Here is a 23,413-nt window from a genome sequence, read left to right on the forward strand (position 1 = left end):
CCCCTTCCTCTACAAGTCTCAATGCTGCTGTGCAATAGATGATCAGGTTCTTGTGCAATTTGTATATAAAAATACATGTCGTTTTCTTAATACACAGGTTTAAGTTTTTACATCTGCCTGGAGCTCCCCTTTCACTGTTCCCTGATAGGGAACACCTGAGTGGTAGAAAAGCTTGTCACTATATGTAGACAGAAAATCAGTGATCAATCACCCGATTGCCCAGCATTTTGTTGCACCACTCCTCAATTACTATTAAAACTTATAAAGGCCCGTACACACGTACCGATCGTCGTCCTACAAACGTCGGCGGACGAAAGATCTGCCGATTGTACGCTTGTTAGTATGGTGCCTCCGACAGCTGTCTGCGCACATTCTGCGGACAAGAGTCTTTCTTGCAAACATAAAAATTTTTGTATGCCGACACCAGAACGGACGATTGTTCGCCTGTCAGTACAGAAATCAGCCGACAGACCGCAGATTTGCAAGACTGGGCATGCTCGGAAAAGAAAAAACACAGGGAAAGTTAACCATTACATGACATCACTTCTGCAGTCAGCTGAAGTCGGCGGACAAAATTCTTGTGCTGTCTTTGCACTTTTCAACAGACATCGACATCCCGGGGAGAAAAGACGAACGTTTGTATGACGACGATCGGTACATGTGTACGGGGCTTAAGAGATCCATACCGTGACATCTCTTGAATGCTGGTAAACCCTCTATCCTTTTAAAATGGAAGGATCCTAATCCCCTCCAATTTCAATGTTACTACATAAAGTAGAGGATATTGGGAACATTTACAAGAAAACCTATTATTGGAGGAAGGTAAAGCACCGTACACACGTACTGATCGTTGGCCGAACGATCGGCCGTCTTTTGTCCAGGGCTGTCGTGTCTGTTGAAAACTGCAAAAGACTGCACACGAATTTTGTCGGCCAACAACAGCCGACTGCAGAAGTGATGTCATGTGATGGTTAACTTTCCTTGTGTTTTTTCTTCTCTGAGCATGCCCAGTCTTGCTAATCTGCTGTCTGTCGGCCGAATTCTGTACTGACTGGCAAACAATCAGCCGTTCTGGTGACGGCCAACAAATATTTTAAAGTCTGCACGACAGATTCTGTTCGGCCGAAAATGCGCTGTCGGAAGCATCATACTAACAAGCCTACAATCGGCCGGCGGCCGAATATTTACGGACGACAATCGGTACGTGTGTACGGGGCTTAAGGCTCTTCTAAATAGGGAAGCCCCAGGCATGATATACTGTTGTAACTATCAGGACACCAGCCCTAAGAAAGCCATCATTGGAGTGCATGTAGAAGGGAAGTGACTGCCAAAAGGCTGCAGGAGACAAGCAACAATGAGATGCTACAGATAAAAAGCTGGAGTTCTGCTTGAAGGACCATATATAATTTGCAGCCAATCAGGACATGTGCTGATAAGGAGCATGCTGATCATATATAATTTGAAGCCAATCAGGACATGTGCTGATAAGGAGCATGCTGATCATATATAATTTGAAGCCAATCAGGACATGTGCTGATAAGGAGCATGCTGATAGTAGGTTAAGGGAAGGGGTAAGGCTGCAACCTACTCCTTAAAACTTGTGCCTGTATAATTTTAACTAAAAAAGGTATCCCTAAACCAGAAACGATCACAACCCAAAAAGTTTACTTTTAGGGAATAGTAATAGGCCAGGAGGTGTTGTGTGCTTCAAGCTACCACCACCACCTCTGACACTAAGCAGCAGGGTTGAGCAAAGCTGAACATTTATACTTCAGCCTGGTACACACCACTACCGCTGGGTTGAACAAGAAAAAAAACCCGGACAGCTCAGATTGGAGCAGCTGTAATCCAATATTAGTACAGTGATCTCCCCTGCTGAGCTATTGTGTTATGACAGGGGGCCACTGGCTGACAGCGCTGATTGGAAGCCGGTCGGCTTACCTTTTTCGGTCATGAGCCATCAACAGAAGCATTTTGTCAGACCAGTGTTGTTCTAAAATTTTCGTCGGACCCGTGAAAATTCCGGACCCTCATCACTTCCGGTGACACTCCGTCACCACCAGCTGTGCGAGCCCCGGTGCACATGCGCACAAGAAATTTTCCAGGTCCGATGAAATTTTAAGACATGCGAACAGCTGACTGAGAGGAGGAGGGGCTGAGGTGGGACGCACACACCGCCGCGGGAAAATTTTACAACACTGCCGCGTCATCGAGCAAGGAACATGTTGCAGAGCTGACTTTCAATTTGTATGCAATCAGGCAGGCCCTTGCACTACATAGAAAAGGTAAATCTAAAGGAAATCTGACAACAAAAGTTGTATAGTGTGTATCCAGCTTTAGAGGAGGCGGGAAGGAAGTGAATACTCATACTAAATAGTAATGATAAAAAATGTTTAGTATTTCTTATTTTTTTTTTTAATCATTACTATTTAGTATGAGTATTCACTTCCTTCCCGCCTCCTCTAAAGCTGGATACACACTATACAACTTTTGTTGTCAGATTTCCTTTAGATTTACCTTTTCTATGTAGTGCAAGAGCCTGCCTGATTGCATACAAATTGAAAGTGTTTAGGTTTGACCTCATATTATATGGTTTTGGTAAGTCTGCAGGAAAAAATCTAAAGAAAATTATATAGTGTGTATGGCCCATAAGTCAGCTCTGCAACATGTTCCTTGCTCGATGACACGGCGGTGTTGTAAAATTTTCCCGCGGCGGTGTGTGCGTCCCACCTCAGCCCCTCCTCCTCTTGGTCAGCTGTTCATGTCTTAACCACTTCCCGCCCGCCCTATAACAGAATGACGGCGGGAATGTGGTTGTGCTATCCTGACCGGACGTCATATGACGGCGGCAGGATAACACAGTCTGACACCCTGCACCTCCGATCTCGGTAAAGAGACTACTGACGTAGCTCTTTACCATGTGACCAGCCGTGTCCAATCACGGCTGGTCACATTGTAAACAGGAACAGCCGTTGATCGGCTTTCCTTAGTTCGTGCCTGACAGGCACGAGTAAAGGAGCGCCGATCGGCGGCTCCCCTGACGGGGGGGGGGGGGGGGGGGTCGGCACTGGTAATCAGATCATTGGATTACCAGTGCAGACCCTCGGGTTTGGGGGGGATGCCACTATATCCACCAGGGATTCCCACTATGACCCCAGGTATGGCAATCAGGGCTCAGGGAGCCCCCCATTGCCCTCCCCATCAGTGATGCCCACCAGTGTCCTCCCTATCAGTGCTGTCCACAAGTGCCCATCATTGCCATCCTTTAGTGTCGCCCACCAGTGCCCATTATTGCCCACCAGTGCCGCCTATCAGTGCCCATCAGTGCCGCCCAGTGCCCACCAGTGCCGCCTATCAGTGCCCAACAGTGCCACCTATCAGTGCCCCCTATCAGTGTCCAGCAGTGCCGCCTATCAGTGCCGCCCCATCAGTGCCACCCCATCAGTGCCACCCCATCAGTGCCACCCCATCAGTGCCACCCCATCAGTGCCACCCCATCAGTGCCCGTCACTGCAGTCTCATCAGTGCAGGAAAAAAAAATTATTTACAAAATTGTATAACAAACAAAAAAACTTTTTTTTTTTTTTTTTTTCAAACTTTTCGGTCTTTTTTTATTTGTTTAGCAAAAAGTAAAAAAATCGCACAGGTGATCAAATACCACCAAAAGAAAGCTTTGTAGGTACAGTGTTGCATGACCGCACAATTGTCATTCAAAATGCAACAGCGCTAAAAGGGGAAAATTGGCCTGGGCAGGAAGGGAGGGAAGTGCCCTGTATTAAAGTGGTTAAAATTTCATCGGACCTGGAAAATTTCTTGTGCGCATGCGCACCGGGGCTCGCACCAGCTGGTGGTGACAGAGCGTCACCGGAAGTGACGAGGGACCGGAATTTTCACAGGTCCGAAGAAATTTTAGAACACCGGCTGCCATACACACGGGCCGAGTGTTGGCCGGTTTCTACTGCACTCGGAATGAGCATGCATGCCCAACTGCACAGGTCTTTGGACTGCTATGGCACTATAGGACTTCACAAAATTTCTGCAGTAATAGACATCCTTAATTTTTGCCATATTGCTAATTTTATAATCTCATTGGATTGGTGAAAGTAATAGTCACCAAATATATATATATATATATATATATATATATATATATATATATATATATATCTCCTTGTGTGTAGCCCTGAGAATTGAACCCAGCATCTGTTGGGTGGAACATAAAGGAGTTGGCACATCCTAAAATCTACAGGCACCTTATACCCTCAGGTGATAAAAGCAGACGTCTTAACCAAACCTGCTATGCAACTTTCCTACAAAATGTTTTGCATGAGTATACAGTGCTGGAGTAACTATTATTAAACTGATTCCTGAACCAGGAACATCTACAGAAAATCTGTAACTTATCAGCTTGACACAATTTATTTTAAAACACATTGTAATAAACTGAATAAAAGAAGTTACAATGATACTGCCAATATTTACATTCTTAAAATTCTTTCTTGAATACCTGATACTGAAAGCTCCACAACCCTGAAGCAGCATGTGGCCCGATAGGATCTTATCAGCGAGAACAATGACCTTTGCTCCCTTCTAATCTCATCCAGTCACCCCCATGAGCAGGTGTCCATGTAAATGTAATGCTGACTGCAGTCAGCAGGATTATTGAATAAAACGTTCATATTTCTAGAAGAAAAGTCTATATGCTATTTATTTATTTATTTTTTTATTGAAATCTCTAATTAGCCCTCATAGTTCTTATCAAGACACTACATAATAAGATTGTAGACTGGAGAGTGATTTGATCAATCTAGCAACTGTATATTTCTGGGAGATTATCAGGTATTTGCAGAGGAACAAAAAGAGATGGAGAAAAGTAGAATAATACAGCATATGGGTGTTTTTTTTTTTTTTTCTTCAATCTATTAACAAATAAACATAAGAAAATAATCGGTGCCAGATCCTGTATATCTCCAAAGGCTTATTAAAGCGGAGTTCCAGCCATTTACTCACCTGTCCAACGGTCCAGCGATGCGGCCGCCGGAAGCCTCGATCCTCTCCCTCGGCGCCGGCATCACTGCTGTGGGCACCCGGCTGTTACAGTTTGCGGCTTCACAGCCGGGTACCCACTGCGCATGCGCGAGTCGCGCTGCGCGCCGTGATTGGCCGGCAATCTTCTGGGACCTCTGATGTGTCCCAGAAGATTGCAGGGAGGGAGGGGGAGAGGAGAACTTCCGCTCAGGGCGCCGCGGCGCTCCGAGCGGAAGTGGGAGCGGGTACCTGTCAAAACTAGGTACCCGCTCCCCCCCCCTAAAAATGACATGCCAAATGTGGCATGTCGGGGGGTCAGGACTCCCTAAAGCGGAAGTTCCACTTTTGGGTGGAACTCCGCTTTAAGGCTCCTTCAAGTCAGATGTTGCCCAAGCACATTTCAAGATCTCATCAGTGCTTAAAGCGGAGTTCCACCCTGGGAAAGTTTTTTTTTTAATAAAAATACCCCCGGGACAGTCAGGGCTAGTGCATTCCACAATGGCTAGCCTCTGATCTGTCCCGGGTTGCACTTACCTTTTAGAAGAAATACTTACCTTGAAAATTTATTGTCCAGCGCTGCCATCTCAGGTGTGGGCAGCTTGAAGCCAGACGATCCTCTTCTGCGTCCTTTTCCGTCTTCTTCGGTCCCACGATGCACTGCACCGGCCCTGCCGTCACTTCCGGGGCTGCAGCATCATCCCTGCACAGCTTCTGGGCATGCAAAGAAGCTGTTTAGCAAGGTATGACGGCACCTGCACAGGAACTGACGTCGGGGCCGGTGCAGGCGCATGGATTCCTGGGATCGCTGACGTTCAGCTCCCAGGAATCATTGCAAGCCAGGAAGTGATGAATTGCCGTGGCCGCCGAGGGGAGGAAGAGGAAGTAAGGTAAGTATATTATCTTCTAAAAAAAGTAAAAAAAAAAATTGCAATAATGCATTTGTTTTTCAGGTGACCTGGAGCGGGAAGATGGAGGTAAGTATAATTTTAGGGTGGAACTCCACTTTAATGAGAAGCTCCAGCCACTGGCAATAAATCGCATGATAGAAATCCAACATGCCAGTTGTACCCAAGTTGATTAATGCATCGACTTGGGTACAATCAGCCTGTCCATACATTGATTGAATCTCAGCTGATCCCAGCTGAACCGGCCAAGATTCGAACCATCTATGGCCGACTTAACATGTCAAGTTGCAAAACTGTGTTCAGGTGTTAAGACTTTCTTCGTCATGAAATCCCCCACGGTTATTGCCTTTTGTTTCACTTGACCCTCCCTTCTAGATTGTAACCTCTAATTCCTCCTGTATTGAAATGTATTGTAACTGTATTGTCTTCCCTCCTATTGTAAAGCGCTGCGCAAACTGTTGGCGCTATATGAATCCTGTATAATAATGAAGGGGTTAAAGACGAAGTTTGGAATGGATAGAGGAAAAATAAAGAAAACGCATGTTTTACATAAACATTTGTCACCAGTGTAACTATTGTTTATACAGGGTTATGTCTTAGACCTCCCCTCTATATACACACATATGGAAGCATGCAGTTTGAATTTAAATGGAAAGCAAAGCAATCCCCTTTCATGCTTCCGTCTAAAACAAAGCACATTCTGTTGTCAATGCTATTCATCCACCTCTGCAAATGTGGTGCGGCTATGCTGTGCTCTTTGGGAATGAAGGGAATCCTAGCTGTGCACTGTATGTGTGTTCTCTGCTTCTCTTTACAACTGCAGTGTACCTGATGGCTTGTACTGTACATAATACACTTCTTTTTATCCGACTATCAGCACTATTCTAAAAGCAATGTAACTGCAGAAAGATGCATAAAAAAAAAAAAACAAAACAAAAAAGGTATTAGGCCCCTTTCACACGATCGGACCAATCAGGTCCACCTGTCAGTTTTTCAGGCGGACCTGATGGAGCCACTCATTCTCCTCTATAGAGAGGCTGATGTCATACAATCCGACAAGATCCGCTTGAAACAGGCAGATGGCGATACGTTCGCCATCCGTCCAGCTGGTCAATTGGATAAAAAACGGACAGCATAGAGGAGAGCGGGACTCCAACAGGTCCATCTCTGCACAGTGAGCAGAGACAGGCCTTTCATCCACCTGCTCAGCGGAGATCAACAGAGCGATCCCCGCTGTGCTAGCGGAGTCCACCAAGCGGATCCACCCCATGAGAAGGGAGTACATTACAATAAAAACCTAAGTAAAACCAAAAATGAGAAGTCAGCTAAGTAGCATTATTTTTCTAATCATTGTTTCATTTTTTTCTCCCCGTTCCATAGGAAGCAATTCATTTACAATGACCAAACTATGTTACAGTTGGTGAATCTGGCTGATGGAATGAAAATAATTATTATTTCCATTAGGGATGCATCAATACATCAGCTGCCAAAAATGATCAACTGAAAATAAGGTCATCAATGTTTTGCCAATAGGAAAAAACAAAACAAAATGATAATGATATTCTGCATCCCATAGACTGCAACGCGCAATCGCGCCCCATTGACTGCAATGCATGAACACCAGCCACATTAAATAAATTAAAAACATTTTTTAAAAAAGCCATTCTTTTTCTCCCCTCATCTAGACACCTAAAGGTGTCTATTCTTTCCTTCTATAAACCAAAAAATATTTCTTGGTATGCTCCGATAGCCCGGTACAGCTGGTATGGGGGAAGAGGCATAGGGCCCTTCACCATGTTCCACTCCCAACCCGTTATGGGTTTTATACATGCCAGTTAGTGCCTTTTTCTTTCAGTATGGCATGTCATTTATGTCTTTCTAGATGTTCTCCATCACAATGCAGGAATTACTTGGTGTAGAGGCTACGGCTTGAAGTTTATAGTTGTGCTGGAACTTTGTCTGTTACTTTATAGATATCTATAAATTCTCAGTTCTTGTTATATACCGGTACATTTCTATTAACGGATATAATCGACTGTTTTGCTGTATACCTTTAAATAATTTTTAAAAAAAGGCCATTTTCAGTGTTTGGCCAAGTGCATCCTGAATTTATGGTTTAGATTTCGGTGCACCACTAATTTCCTTGGCTCCGCCCACTAACCTGAAATGAGGAATTTTCCTCTTATTTTTGGGATATGTGATGAAATGAGACATATGAATACATTTTGTTTTAACCTTTTGTCGAGTATATAATGCATAAATGTGGTGGCAAAAAAGTGGGTTTTAACACCCAGCCACTGCACATATGCATCCATGACAGGTGTGCGCTTACTGCATGTTCCCAGATCACTGACAGAGCTCTCACCGACAGCTCCTAGTAGCAAAAAGAACAAGCACTGCTGCTCCAGGTCAGTCCATAAACCTCGGTCACTCCCACTCACTGGAAGCCAGTTCAGCTCGCAGCTGTAAGCATAAAACAATAGGAACTCTGGACAGCAGCACTCCAGTTGAACGCTCATATCGCACCGCATCACATGTGCAGCTATTTTGGGGAATTCACTGCAATCAGATTGTATGGTGATTTTGTACCATGCAATCCAGTGCAGAAAAACACACTGCGTTTGGAGCATCATTAAGATTGCATTGACACCTGCTACAGATCACAATGGGAGTGCAATTTGAATGCAGTGCAAGAAATGCACACGAATTGTGGGTTTCCCATACCGCATTCGAGAGGCTTATTGTGCAAATATCTTTAAAAGCATCTCAATCACACTGAGCATAGGGGGCAAAAAACGTTAACGCGTTTCACACTATACTAGAACCCTAATCAAAACATACCTAATGTGAAACGCATTAACTTTTCCCCCTATGGTCACTGTAATTTGCATAAGCTGCACTGATGGTGGGCAAAAATGCAGAAACCGCAACCAGTTTAGAATAGGCTGTATTTGCGCCACACACCGGTGCTTTTGGATGTGCATCTGGCTGATGGGACACAAAAGGAATGATTTCCAAGGCTCTGCCCACTGTCCTGACCTGTGGAATTATTCTGGTATTTTTGGGATATGTGATGGAATGAGAATTGTGAATACCTTCTGTTCTAAGGCTTTACCGTGCTCATGGATGCCGCCCCCCTCCTGTAAATTCCCTGGCCTGCTCTAAGAGGGGAATTTATGGGGATCCTGCTCTAAAGGCAATCCATGAGGGGCCTGGCCTGCTCTAAAGGCGGGGGATCTATGGGGGACCCTGGCTTGCTCTAAAGGGGGGGGATCTATGGGGGACTCTGGCCTGCTCTAAAGGGGGGGATCTATGGGGGACTCCGGCCTGCTCTAAAAGGGGGGGGGGATCTATGGGGGACTCCAGCCTGCTCTAAAGGAAGGGAATCTATGGGGGACTCCGGTCTGCTCTAAAGGAAGGGAATCTATGGGGGACTCCGGTCTGCTCTAAAGGAAGGGAATCTATGGGGGACTCCGGTCTGCTCTAAAGAAAGGGAATCTATGGGGGACTCCGGCCTGCTCTAAAGGAAGGGAATCTATGGGGGACTCCGGCCTGCTCTAAAGGAAGGGAATCTATGGGGGACTCCGGCCTGTTTTAAAGAAAGGGAATCTATGGGGGACTCCGGCCTGCTCTAAAGAAAGGGAATCTTTGGGGGACTCTGGCCTGCTCTAAAGGAAGGGAATCTATGGGGGACTCTGGCCTGCTCTAAAGGGGATCTATGGGAACCCTGCTCCAAAAGCAAAGCTATGGGGGGCCCTGGCCTGTGCTAAAGGGGGATCTATAGGGGCAAAAAGGAGTGGAGCATGGGTGACGTTACAATGATGCCCCCCCTGAAAAAAGTTCTGCGGATGGCCATGACTGTGCTTTGGCTTTGCTAGAATTGCAGAAAAGCAATATCATGCAGGTCACACTGTTCTCATGTATACAACATGCATCTTGTGATTCAGATCAGCCACATGTCTGGCTTGTGTTAAATGAATTGCAGCTAGCAGAGTCCTCTGCTATGAAAGCAAATATTTCTAATGTGATTAAGCACTTTTCATGCAGTGCACAGAGAAAAATGTATGTAGAACGAACCCATAAAAGGCCAATCTACCTTCTTTGTACAGCGTGCAAACATTTCTGTAAATGTCTTTGGGTCAGTAACCCCAGCACGTGCCCAGTGTGGACAATACTGCTCAATCTACATGGTAAATACACATGGGCAGATAGCTGAGCCAACATCTGCTGCTATACTCTGCACTTCTCCATTGTCACTGAGGGTGTAGTCCTTTCTCATGAAGTAGAAACACCTTGTACAGTCTAATTATGACCTTACAATGAATTCTGGAGTTATTGCTGTCTAAGAGAAGATCATACAGCACAGCAACAAGTGGAAATTATGCTAAAAAGGGAACAATAACCGATAGCAACCTGATTTTAGTTATCTAAAGCCAGAGCTGTAAGTGATGAGCATAGGGTTACATGAGGGAATACATATTCACTACTGAGAAATGGAACTACTTATTTCCCCATCATCTCATCAGCAGCCTTTCCATTTTACTGTACTGAAAATGAGGATAACTGCCTGAAAGCTGTTAGATCTGTAAACTGGCCATATTCTAGAAGAATTTCATTCAAATTTTTCATTGTTAGAATGTTCATTCAATTTAGGACATTTCTAAACGCATATAAATGATACCATTTGTACTATTCGCGTTTAGCCCCATTTCATATATATATATATATATATATATATATATATATATATATATAGTGCGGTTAAACACACCGGATTCTAAGCATTTACCCGTACCGCACTGAAATCACAGTCAGTTCACAAGATCTGCCACTAACGTCAATGTAAAAGTAATGACACCCAAAACAGGTTGTAAAACGTAGTGCCATTGCAAGAATCTGATCACACCCATGCAATCCATTCCAGTGCAGAAAAGCAGGTGCCCGCACCTTTTTTGTGAGGTGCAGTGCAAATTTAGCCCATACAAAATGAATTGTTCCCAATCACATTGAAAAGAAATCGCATGCAGTGTGATCCCCATCCAAATCACATGCATTACCCTGCACCGCACAAGCGTGAACTCAGGCTCAAAGAAAATAGAATTGTGATTAAACACTCTAAATGCGTGAAAACTTATGTCAATGTGATTAAACCCATCTGAACGCAGCTAAAGCAGAAACATCTAAATGCAGACAAAAGATGTGACGGCATGAAAGTTGTTTATACCTTCCGAATCACTTCTGCTTAGAAAAGCTAAATGCAGAAGTGCCAGTGTGAATGAGGCTCAGGTCTGATAACCTATTTCCTAACAACAACTAAACTTCATATTTTTATGTGCCAAACTACTAGCAACACAACAGTATTAAAAGGAGCAAAGGAGAATGTTAGTGAATAAGGTCAATAGAAGACATATACACATCCCATGTATAACTACACATCTCATCAATAATTTCTTCTGATGACTCTATATTCACATTAAATATCCAATCCATGTATGAAAAAAATAAATAAATAAATAAATAAAAAAAAAGGATTGGGACTGAACACAACTATACCTAATTCAGTATCGATCAATAAGTGTAAAGCATATGTTCCTTTAATCAATCACAATGACAATGTAGCACACAATCCATCTAAACTATAGATTTTTTTAACATAGAAACCTGCCAATAAACTTTGGAATGTTCCATGTATGATTCTTATCCCAAACAGGGATTTTGCAGTTGGACTAATGCCCCATACACACGTGCAGATTATCTGCAGACTTTTGTCTGCAGACTTAACAAAACCATATAATAGGAGGTCAAACCTAAACACTTTCAATTTGTATGCAATCTGGCAGGCCCTTGCACTACATAGAAAAGGTAAGTCTGCAGACAAAAGTCTGCAGATAATCTGCACGTGTGTATGGGGCATTACACTTTATATTCCAGGGTTATTCATCCAGATATATAACTCACACAGCTCAGATTCAATGGGGTTGATTAAGCCCCCGTTCACACCGGTGCGGCTTTGAGACCACTCTACGTCAGTGTGCTTTACACCGCCAAATTTCATTTCGGCTTGTGACTTCATACAACACAAGTCTATGCAAGTCGCAATTAAAATTGCAAAAATTAGAGCAGGAAACGTATTCAGAATCCTGGCAAACGGTTCTATAGAAGACAATGGGGTGCAACTTGTCATTCGATTTGGAACTGTGAAATCGCATGACAAAAATCACACCAGTGTGAACGGAAGCTTACTAAAACTGGATAGTGCAAAATCTGGTGCAGCTGTGCATAGAAACCAATCAGCTTCTAACTTCAGCTTGTTCAAGGAATGCCTCGTAAACACGTTCAGATAATCGTACGATAAAACTCGCTTTCGACCTGATCGCACAATAATCTGATCGTTAGTACTTTTCGACAGCCGATCACGACAGTTCATCCAACAAAATCCGAAGGGACAAACAGGAAAACTTCTGTTGTACGATAGCCTAGTGAACGGCAATCGTTTAATCAGTACACTATGCGTCCGCTAAAAATCAATCGACAAAGACTGCGCATGATCAGAAACACTAAAATAGCAGGGAAAAGGCCTGGCTGCCATTGTTTTTATTTTGCACCATGCGATAGATAGCTATGCAACCAGGAAGCTTTTCCCGAATCGTACCAAACAAATCCTACGTTTATATGCATTGTTCAATTCGATATTAGCATCATGCAACAAAATGCGAACGATAAGTTGTCTGATTATCTGAACGTGCGTACGAGGCATAAGGCTGGATACACACTATACAACTTTTGTTGGTAGATTTCCTTTAGATTTAAGGGCGATACACACTATAAGATTTTCTGAAGACTTTTTCCTTCAGATTTACCTTTTCTATGTAGTGCAAGGGCCTGCCAGATTGCATACACATTGAAAGTGTTTAGGTTTGACCTCATATTATATGGTTTTGGTAAATCTAAAGGGAAAAAATCTAAAGAACGTTGTATAGTGTGTGTCCAGCTTAAACTTGGACAAAAAAAAAAAAACCTTGAAGCCGATTGGTTTCTAGGCAGAGCTGCACCAGATTTTGCACTCTCCAGTTTTGGTAAATCAACCACAATTTTTCATTTTCCCAGGAAATCTTTTCTAAAGGGCAATATTGTTTTTTGTTTATAGATAAAATATTTAAAAACATTATTACTGTTTTGTTATTTGTTTGTAACAATAAGAAAAAGCCTCAGGAAAAACACCTAGTCTTATTCAGCAAATATACTGTTCACCATTCCAAATGACGCAGTGGGTATGATACCAAATGTAGACTTGTAAAGTTCAGGTTTTTTCATTGGGACTCTGAATGAAAATGTTAGAGCTCTGAGAAATCTGTTGGATCGGATTGATTTCTGGGATAATAAATGGATAGTTTTACCAGAGGCAACCACATAAAATATACTAGCAGGAACCAGAATGTTTTTAGTGCAGCAGAAGTCTGGCTTGAACCCCAATGCTAGATAAGCAATTACACAAGTAAAAACACATCTCCATTGGTGAAACCACCAAGAACTAACCACATGCCCGAATAGGTTTTGTACTCAGTCTCGCCCAAAACACTGCAGAACCTCACTATGAAGAAATCAATGAGACAGCAACATCGCCATGGGCTAGCCAGCAAGGGAGCAACTCCATATGAGATGTGAACTCTTACAGACTATCGCTGCCAGTGACTCTAGCATGGCCCTTACAGAAGTGTATTGGCTGTACTAACAGCCATGAGATGACTGTCACTTGACCTGGGTGACAGAGTCAGTCAGGGAAAGGATTGGATCACTATAGTCACTCTCAGGTTGACTGATCCAATAAATTGGAAAATCTTCCTAACAAACATGCACAGCCAAAACACAATAATCACAAGTCACCTTTCTAAGCCTTTTCATCCCAGAGAAAAATACCACTTACATTGCTGGTCAATGCGAATAATGTCCTCCTTACATGGGTGGTCAGTGAGAAGAATGATCCTTACATAGGTAGTCTGTAGAATGAATGCTCCTGGCATTGGCGGCCAGCGAGGAGAATGCTCCTGGCATTGGCGGCCAGCGAGGAGAATGCTCCTGGCATTGGCGGCCAGCGAGGAGAATGCTCCTGGCATTGGCGGCCAGCGAGGAGAATGCTCCTGGCATTGGCGGCCAGCGAGGAGAATGCTCCTGGCATTGGCGGCCAGCGAGGAGAATGCTCCTGGCATTGGCGGCCAGCGAGGAGAATGCTCCTGGCATTGGCGGCCAGCGAGGAGAATGCTCCTGGCATTGGCGGCCAGCGAGGAGAATGCTCCTGGCATTGGTGGCCAGCGAGGAGAATGCTCCTCGCATTGGTAGTCAGTGGGAAGAATGCTCCTCACATTGGTAGTCAGTGGGAAGAATGCTCCTCACATTGGTAGTCAGTGGGAAGAATGCTCCTCACATTGGTGGTCAGTGGGAAGAATGCCCCTCACATTGGTGGTCAGTGGGAAGAATGCTCCTCACATTGGTGGTCAGTGGGAAGAATGCCCCTCACATTGGTGGTCAGTGGGAAGAATGCCCCTCACATTGGTGGTCAGTGGGAAGAATGCTCCTCACATTGGTGGTCAGTGGGAAGAATGCTCCTCACATTGGTGGTCAGTGGGAAGAATCTCTCTTACAATAGTTGTCAGTAGGAAAAATACCCCCTGGTCTAATGAGTGACAGCTTGTTTTTCCAATCTTGTGACTCGAGTCATGTCTATGTACCATGAGAGGTGTGGGAAAAGTCAGCACAGTGGGAGTGAGCGTTAATCTGCACTATTTTCAGTACAAAGCAGAGACCTGAGTCATACTTATAGGAACTGGACCAGCTGCCTGCTAGAACACTGACTGACCTGCCTTCCACCAAGCACAGCCAGGCTTCCCTTGGGAAATAGGATAGGATTGGCTGATGGGGATATTGCAGGATAGGATTGGCTGATGGGGATATTGCAGGATAGGATTGGCTGATGGGGATATTGCAGGATAGGATTGGCTGATGGGGATATTGCAGGATAGGATTGGCTGATGGGGGTATTGCAGGATAGGATTGGCTGATGGGGGTATTGCAGGATAGGATTGGCTGATGGGGGTATTGCAGGATAGGATTGGCTGATGGGGGTATTGCAGGATAGGATTGGCTGATGGGGGTATTGCAGGATAGGATTGGCTGATGGGGGTATTGCAGGATAGGATTGGCTGATGGGGGTATTGCAGGATAGGATTGGCTGATGGGGGTATTGCAGGATAGGATTGGCTGATGGGGGTATTGCAGGACATGATTGGCTGATGGGGGTATTGCAGACCCTTCCTTAGAAGAAGACTTCTCTGTGAGGTGGGGGAGTCAGCCCCATCCTAGGCTTATTATATAATATACAGGCTGGGAGAATAATTAGAGTAGGCAGGATGTGCCTAGCTGCCCCTGCCATGTGTACTGTGCCCACCCTTCATACCCACCTCAGGGAAGGAGCCCTTGGCATAGACCATAAGCAGCGATGTCTTTCCGCATCCTCCATCTCCAACTATCACCATCTTCACCTCTTTCCTTCCCTTGTCTCCTTTCTGCCTCGCCTCCCTGGTGCCATTGCTGGCAGTCCCGTTGGGTTGTTGGGTCATGGTGGCGCAGTCAGTCCATGAGAGGGTGACAACGGACGGAATAGCTCGCACGTTCCGCCGCCGACCCGCACACTGCCAGCTCTGACAAGTGCAAGAGAGCTGCAGGCGAAGCCCGGCTGCTGCGGCATGTGATTGGCTGGGGCGGGTCATGTGAGCAGCGTCTCCCAAACCCTCCCCCTTTCAAACACGAAAGTTTTGGTGAAAGTCGGACGAAGTCCCGATCACAGATTAGAGCAGCCAATCAGAGAGGGGAGAGGGGAGAGGTGACTGGAATACCTTGTAAAGCTGGCTCACACAGGTGATAAGGACTGCTCATCCAATACCCCCTTTCACACTTTTCTAATAGCTGAACAATGATAAAGCGACACAATTACTCAGGCAGTCATTTGGTCTATTTGTTTTAAGACAGCCCTCCTTTTGTGTGGTTAAAGAAAAACGAACAAAAACAAGATAAAAGATAACTAAAACAGCTTTACATGCAATAAACACCTTCAATCCAGAGATACCTTCTTTTTTACCACTGGATGTCCTCATTCTGAGGGCTAGGATCATTCAACCCACTGAGCCCAGGTCATCCAGCCTGTGATTGGACAGTGAAAGGAGAAGCAGTACCAGAGTGAGCTCCTCTTTCTGTCACTCTGCTTTCTCCTCCTATCAGCATGCTTCTTGTCAGCACATGTACTGATTGGACCCTTGTGCTGCTTCTTCCTCCTACACCTCTCCACCATCCAGAGGTGGATTGTTCCTAGGTATCCTCACATCCAGTGCAGGGGTATGGACTCTGCTCTGGTCTTGATGACATCGACATGACACCGGCTGTGGGGGGGGGGGGGGGTTTGATGCTGCGGTGGGGCAAGGAGGATCAAATAAGGCTGGCCATACATGAGTCTTTATTTTTTCATTCAATCAGTGGGTTGAATGGAAAAAACAAAAAGGACTAGATCTCCCACTGTGTGATTTTATTGCAGATTTCCCCCTATCAGAATACACTGATCAGCACCGCCGGTGGCACTGATCAAGAGGAAATTTTCCAACAGACTAGTTGTACACAAGTCAATGGTAGGTCAACTTGTGTACAACCAGCCTGCCCATACATGGATCAAACTGTAGCCAGTCTCTGCTGAACCAGACAAATTTCAATCCATGTATGGTCAGCTTTAGTAAATCTCCTGTTATTAATCCCCTAGACTTAACCACTTGCCCCCCGCCTGGGCAGGAAGGGGGCACTTGCCCAGGCGGGGGGTGTAACACTGTACCCATATGACATTTTTATCATTTTCTTTACACAAATAGAGCTTTCTTTTTTGCTAAACAAACGAAAAAAGACAGAAAATTTTGAAAAAAAAAATGTTTTCTTAGTTTCTGTTATAACATTTTGCAAACGTTTAATTTTTCTCCTTCACTGATGTGCACTGTTAGGCAGAACTGATGGGCACTGGTAGGCTGCATTGGTGGGCTGCACTGATGGGCACTGATGAGGAACTGGTGTGCACTGATGAGGTGACACTGATGAGGCTGCACTAATATCCGGCACTGATAGGCGGCACTAATGAATGGCACCTAAGGGCACTGATAGGTGGCACTGAGGGGCACTGATAAGCGGTACTGATGGTCTCTAATAGGTGGCACTGATATGTGGCACTGATAATGACGCACTGATGGACATTCTTGGGGCTGCACTGATGATCAGAAGAATAATGATCAATGCCCTGGTTATCAGTGTAGATGTCCCCTTTCACACTGCCCAGTTATTGGCTCTCCTCACATTGTGAGAGCGCAAGGAGCGGAATCCTTATAACCAGCAAGTGTGTTTACTTTGTGATTGGACACAGGTGATCACATGGTAAAGGGCCACTGGGATTGGCTCTTTACCCGAATCTGTGATCAGCTGTCTCCAAAGGACACAGCTGATCACAGAGAGCGCCGGATGCTTGTTGCAGCCGCCGCACGGGGCCCGTGGTTCTGGGAGGACGTTAATAGAGGCCTCCCAGAACTGGACAACCGCGCTGTAATTCAGGCAGGCACAGCTCAACTGCAATGTATCTTTTTTTTTTGCCCAGAGTTGGGATTTAAAAAAGAAGTTTGGGGCATTTTAAAAAAACAAACATATATACTTACCTTCATGCTGCACGATTGGTGAGATGCTGCAGCTGTCTCACACTAGCTCTAAGCCTGAGAGCTGAGCGATCACATGATCACCATGCTCATCATGTGATCACTCAATCCTCAGTCTGCTCTGAGGGCAGTTGTTAGCAGGTAAAGTTAGCTAGCCTGCCACTAGGTGGCTCTGTCCTAAAACAGTAGATGGAATGTTGCAATTGGGTGTTAGGACCCCTTTTTAGAGAAAGCCTTCCGGTAGTGATGTAACGGGCAGAGTTGGTGTCCATTTAAATGCCAGCAGCCTTAGAGAGATGGGGCATGGGAGCCAAACACCCAAGAAAAATGTGAATGCAATCAGCTACTGCAAGGGCCCTTCACAGGGCTGAAACTCTGAGTGAGGTAGTTTACCACCGAGAAAAAACAGCTTTAGGTACCCTGACTCTTGCATGGTCTGATGTGGGTTATGAGCAAGATGCAAAACACCCTTTAGGCCAGGCTAAGTGTTCTCTGATGTGTGTTCTAGTACCTCTGGAAACTGGTATACTACAGCTGGCCATAGATGGATTGAATTTTGGCCGGTTCAGCAGGGACCAGTCCAGATTCGATCCATGTATGGGTAGGCTGATTGTACTGAAGTCGATCCATTCGACCACTCCCTCTGTTATAGAGAAAAGAAGAAGGTGTTATGTAGTCCTAAAGCACTTCCTGTTCTAGGGTGACAATGCTGTCAGTACAGTTGTCAATCCATAACAGTGAGTTAATGGCAAGATTACCAGGTAAAATAAAAGGAAATAGCCTGACAAAAAAGAAAGGCAATGCACTAACCGCATCTGAAAGCAATAAACTGCAATACTATAAATTTTTTGTTCTTGGGTTTAGATATGCTTTAGGCTAGACAACATAATAACTATCCTTATGTTATGCAAAATAGGGAAGTGGAAGGTATTCTGTAGTCCTCTCCTAGTGTGACAGCCGGCTGAGATTCTAACCATGTAGGGGCAAGCACATTGTACCCAAGTTGATTAACTTGGGTAAAATCAGCCTGTCAGATTTTTGCCCTTGCCTGACCGTACAATCTTGGCAAACAGATGACACCAGAAGTCTGAAAAAACGAAGGCGCGCTCTTGAGTGTCTGTGGCGTAAGACTAAAGGCTCGTACACACAATAAGAAAATCGTAAGTAAAATTTAGTCCGACAAACGAACTGCCGAATTTCGGATCATTAGTATGGTGCTTTCAACAGCCGATAACGAATTTTCGTATGACAAAAACTGGATGTGCAGGCTATAAAATTTTTATCGTACGTGAACACAAAGTCCGATTTTTGTTTAACTAGGGAAGGATTTGCCCCCTTAACGACCAGGCCTTTTTTTGCAATTCGGTACTGCGTTATTTTAACGGAAAATTGCGACGCTATACCCCAAAAAAATTCATGTCCTTTTTTCCCCACAAATAGAGCTTTCTTTTGGAGGTACTGTATTTGATCACTTGTGCAATTTTTATTTTTTGCGCTATAAACAAAAAAAAAAACAACGATTCTGAAAAAAAAAAAACAATATTTTTCACATTCTGCCATATGACATTCCCAAAAAAAAAAAAAAATTAAAATCTAAATTTTTTATCCTTTTAGGCCAATTTGTATTCTGCTGCATATTTTTATTAAAAAAAAAAAATCGCAATAAGCGTATTTTGATTGGTTTTCACAAAAGTTACCGGGCGTTGGGCTTTTGAAATGATCATAGAAACCTGTGATCCTATATAAAAGGATCACAGGTGCTCTGTGATCATTCCAGAGAGAGGAACAGTCGGCTGTGTTTACAACAGCTGCCCATTCTTTTCTCTCAATGGGGAGCAATTGTGGGTGGCTGGCGGCAATCGCAGCCGCCGGCCCCATTCATCGGCATCCCTGCTGCTGAGTGGGGGCGAGAGCGCGCTGGCGGCGGCGCGCGCTCGCCCCCTAGCACCAGGTGAGCGACCGACGTAGTATTATGTCGGTTCGCACAGGAGGGGCTGCCTGCAGGGGAGGGCTGGCAGCCTTAGGCCTGGGGGGCAAGTCCAGTCAAGTGGCCCATTGAACCACCAAATCAGCTCACCATCCATGCCCGCCTGGTTTTAACCGCTTGCCGACTGCTCACAGTATATTTACTGCGGCAGTCAGCCCCTCACAGGCAGAGTGACGTAGGTCTACGTCGCTCGCCTGTGAGGCTCTGGGGAGCGAGCGCGCGCCCGCGGAGGTGCGCTCCCGCGCAGTCACGGACCCCCCCGCACGTGTGACCAGCGGACCCGATGTCCGCCGGTCACTCGGCGATCGGCGGGGGAGAGGGAGAATGTCAGGCAGCTTGTGTAAACAAGCCACCTGTCATTCTCCTCGCTGTAAAGACACTGATCACACGGATCTAGTATGTAGATCCGTTGATCAGTGTCCTTACAGCTCAAGCCACAGCCAATCACAGTAGAAAGCACGCCCCTAGGGACACACACAGCCCCTCCCTCCCAAATAAAGTTAACCCCTTCACTGCCAGTGTATTTTTACAGTAACAGTGCATATGTATAGCACTGATTACTGTAGAAATGTCACTGATAACCCCAAAAGTGTCAAAAATGTCAGTCAAGGGTCCGATCTGTCCGCCCCAATGTTGCAGTACCGCAAAAAAAATCACAGATCGCCGCCATTACACGTTAAAAAAAAACACCAAAAATGACAAAAATCTTTCCCTTTGTTAGTAAACGCGATAACTTTTGCGCAAACCAATCAAAATACGCTTTTTGCAATTTTTTTTACCAAACATATGTAGCCTAAAACAAATTGGCTGAAAATTTTAAAAAAATTTGATTTTTACATTTTTTGGGGGGGGAATTTCATATAAAAAAATGTGAAAAATATTGTTATTTTTGCAAAATGTAAGCTCTTTTTTTGTTTATAGCGCAAAAAGTAAAAATCGCACAGGTGATCAAATACCACCAAAAGAAAGCTCTGTTTGTGGGAAAAAAAGGACACCAAATTTGTTTAGATACAGTGTCGCACGACCGCGCAATTGTCTGTTAAAGTCACGCAGTGCCGAATCGCAAAATACCCCCTGGTCGTTTAGCAGGAAAATCCTCCGGGGCTTAAGTGGTTAAAATGGATATTGATGTTATATAGTAAGACAAATATGATACAATGTGGTAACATAATTTAATTTTAATAGCAACAAAGGTGGTTTAAGTCCCCATTCACACTAGCGCGACTTGTCAGGCGACTTGGTCGCCTGACAAGTCGCGGTGGGTCGCCTGCCATTGATTAGCACAGGACCCGTTCTAATAGGAGTGACACAAGTCGCTCCGACTTAGAAAAAGGGTCCTGTACTACTTTGGGGCGACCTGGAGGCGACTTGCATTGACTTCAATTATATGAAGTCCGTGCATGTCGTGCCGAGGTCGCGGTGCACACTTCACAGGTCGCCCCGGCAAGTCGTGTCGCCCCTGTGTGAATGGGCTCTTACAAAAAATAAAATCTACAGTTTTAACAAATGAAAGTAATGTATGTACACAATACATTTAAAGAATATGTGATACATTTAGGAATAATCGATAAACCTTCACACTTAACTTTTTCAGAAAAGCCTTTTGGTGGCATTTGATTACCTCTGCGGTTTTTATGTTTTGCTTTATAAACAAAAAAAGACCGACAATTTTGAAAACAAAAATTAATATTTTTTACTTTCTGCTATAAAATATTCCCAATAAAAAAATGTAAAAAATAAAAAAATGTTGATCAATTTTGGCCAATATGTATTCTACTACATATTTTTGGTAAAAAAATCCTAATAATTGTATATTGATTAGTTTGTGCAAAATGTATCACGTCTACAAACTTTGGGATACATTTATTTATATACTTTTTTAAATTGTTATTACTAGTAATGGCGGCGATCAGTGATTTTTAGCAGGACTGAGACATTGCGGCAGACAAATCTGACACTAAGTGGCACTTTTTAGGGACCAGTGACACCATCACAGTGATCAGTGCTAAAACAAATGTACTGTTACTGTATTAATGGCACTGGCAGAGAAGGGGTTAACACCAGGGGTGATCAAGGGGTTAAGTGTGCTCCTAGGGAATGCCTTCTAACTGTATGGGGAGTGGATGTACTAGAAGAAAAGAGAGATCTATGTTTCAGCTTAGCTGAAACACAAGATCTCCATCTTCTTCTGTGACAGAACAGCCGTCTGCCTTGTTTAGAAAAGCAGACCGCCGTTTTGTCATTCTCCTGCATGATCGCAGGTGGCCAGCGGCCATCGGACCTGCTGATTGGCTCCCGCAGTGTCTAATCATAGGGGGAGCGGCGCCCCAGCGGCACGCGTGTGCCCCCAAGAACCCATGCACAAAATCACCTACCAGTACGTGATTTTGCGCAGCTGGGCCCCCCAGTTACAGTATATATGCGGTGGGTGGTCTGAAAGTGGTTCATTTGGGAGAGTGGGACCTGTAGTCCTTCACTAGTTGGGAGATCAGGCGTGTGTGACACATGCTGTTCTCTGAGAGGCTCATGCTGGTACCTGTAGTCCTTCACTTTTGGGGGGTTACATCCCCAAAAGCAAAGGACTACAAGTCCTAGCTTGAACCCTGGCTGAGATCTAATCATGTGACCTCCTCCTCTGCTGCCAGCTCATGATCCCATGACACAAGGGGGAGCCCTATAGGACCTCAGGGACCCAATAACTTTAACTGGACTGTATACACTCTGTATATTGATGTCTAGTTGCTCCTGGCACTATATACCTGTCTAGTGCCAGGAGCAGCTAGACATCAATATACAGGTATGGGACAGGTATACAGTGCCAGGAGCAGCTAGACATCAATATACAGGTATGGGAAAGGTATATAGTGCCAGGAGCAGCTAGATATCAATATACAGGTATGGGACAGGTATATAGTGCCAGGAGCAGCTAGACATCAATATACAGGTATGGGACAGGTATATAGAGCCAGGAGCAGCTAGACATCAATATACAGGTATGGGAAAGGTATATAGTGCCAGGAGCAGCTAGATATCAATATACAGGTATGGGACAGGTATATAGTGCCAGGAGCAGCTAGACATCAATATACAGGTATGGGACAGGTATATAGAGCCAGGAGCAGCTAGACATCAATATACAGGTATGGGAAAGGTATATAGTGCCAGGAGCAGCTAGATATCAATATACAGGTATGGGACAGGTATATAGTGCCAGGAGCAGCTAGACATCAATATACAGGTATGGGACAGGTATATAGTGCCAGGAGCAGCTAGACATCAATATACAGGTATGGGAAAGGTATATAGTGCCAGGAGCAGCTAGATATCAATATACAGGTATGGGACAGGTATATAGTGCCAGGAGCAGCTAGATATCAATATACAGGTATGGGACAGGTATATAGAGCCAGGAGCAGCTAGACATCAATATACAGGTATGGGAAAGGTATATAGTGCCAGGAGCAGCTAGATATCAATATACAGGTATGGGACAGGTATATAGTGCCAGGAGCAGCTAGATATCAATATACAGGTATGGGACAGGTATATAGTGCCAGGAGCAGCTAGATATCAATATACAGGTATATAGTGCCAGGAGCAGCTAGACATCAATATACAGGTATGGGACAGGTATATAGTGCCAAGGGGTAGCTAAGTGCAGGGAAATATTGCAATGCTCCACATGACACATTTGTTGTCACTCACTGTTCTGCTCCCGACCACCTCACCTCAGGCAGCAGGTTGACTCTGGAGAGCAGTGCCAG

The 23,413-nt window shown here is 44.7% G+C and overlaps 1 protein-coding gene across 1 annotated transcript in view; it reads right to left on the bottom strand.

Moving 5' to 3' along the window:
• RHOF (ras homolog family member F, filopodia associated) overlaps window positions 1-15,657 on the bottom strand; it is an 82,924-nt gene extending 67,267 nt beyond the window's left edge. The window contains exon 1 of the mRNA XM_082251563.1: window positions 15,389-15,657. Within this exon, the coding sequence (XP_082107689.1) occupies window positions 15,389-15,547 (159 nt within the window). The 5' untranslated portion in view covers window positions 15,548-15,657. The remainder of the gene's footprint in view (window positions 1-15,388) is intronic.
• Window positions 15,658-23,413: the final 7,756 nt, after the last annotated feature.

This window comes from Pelophylax lessonae, assembly GCF_965119305.1.
Source record: "Pelophylax lessonae genome assembly, chromosome: 1".
NCBI classification, from domain to species: Eukaryota; Metazoa; Chordata; class Amphibia; order Anura; family Ranidae; genus Pelophylax; species Pelophylax lessonae.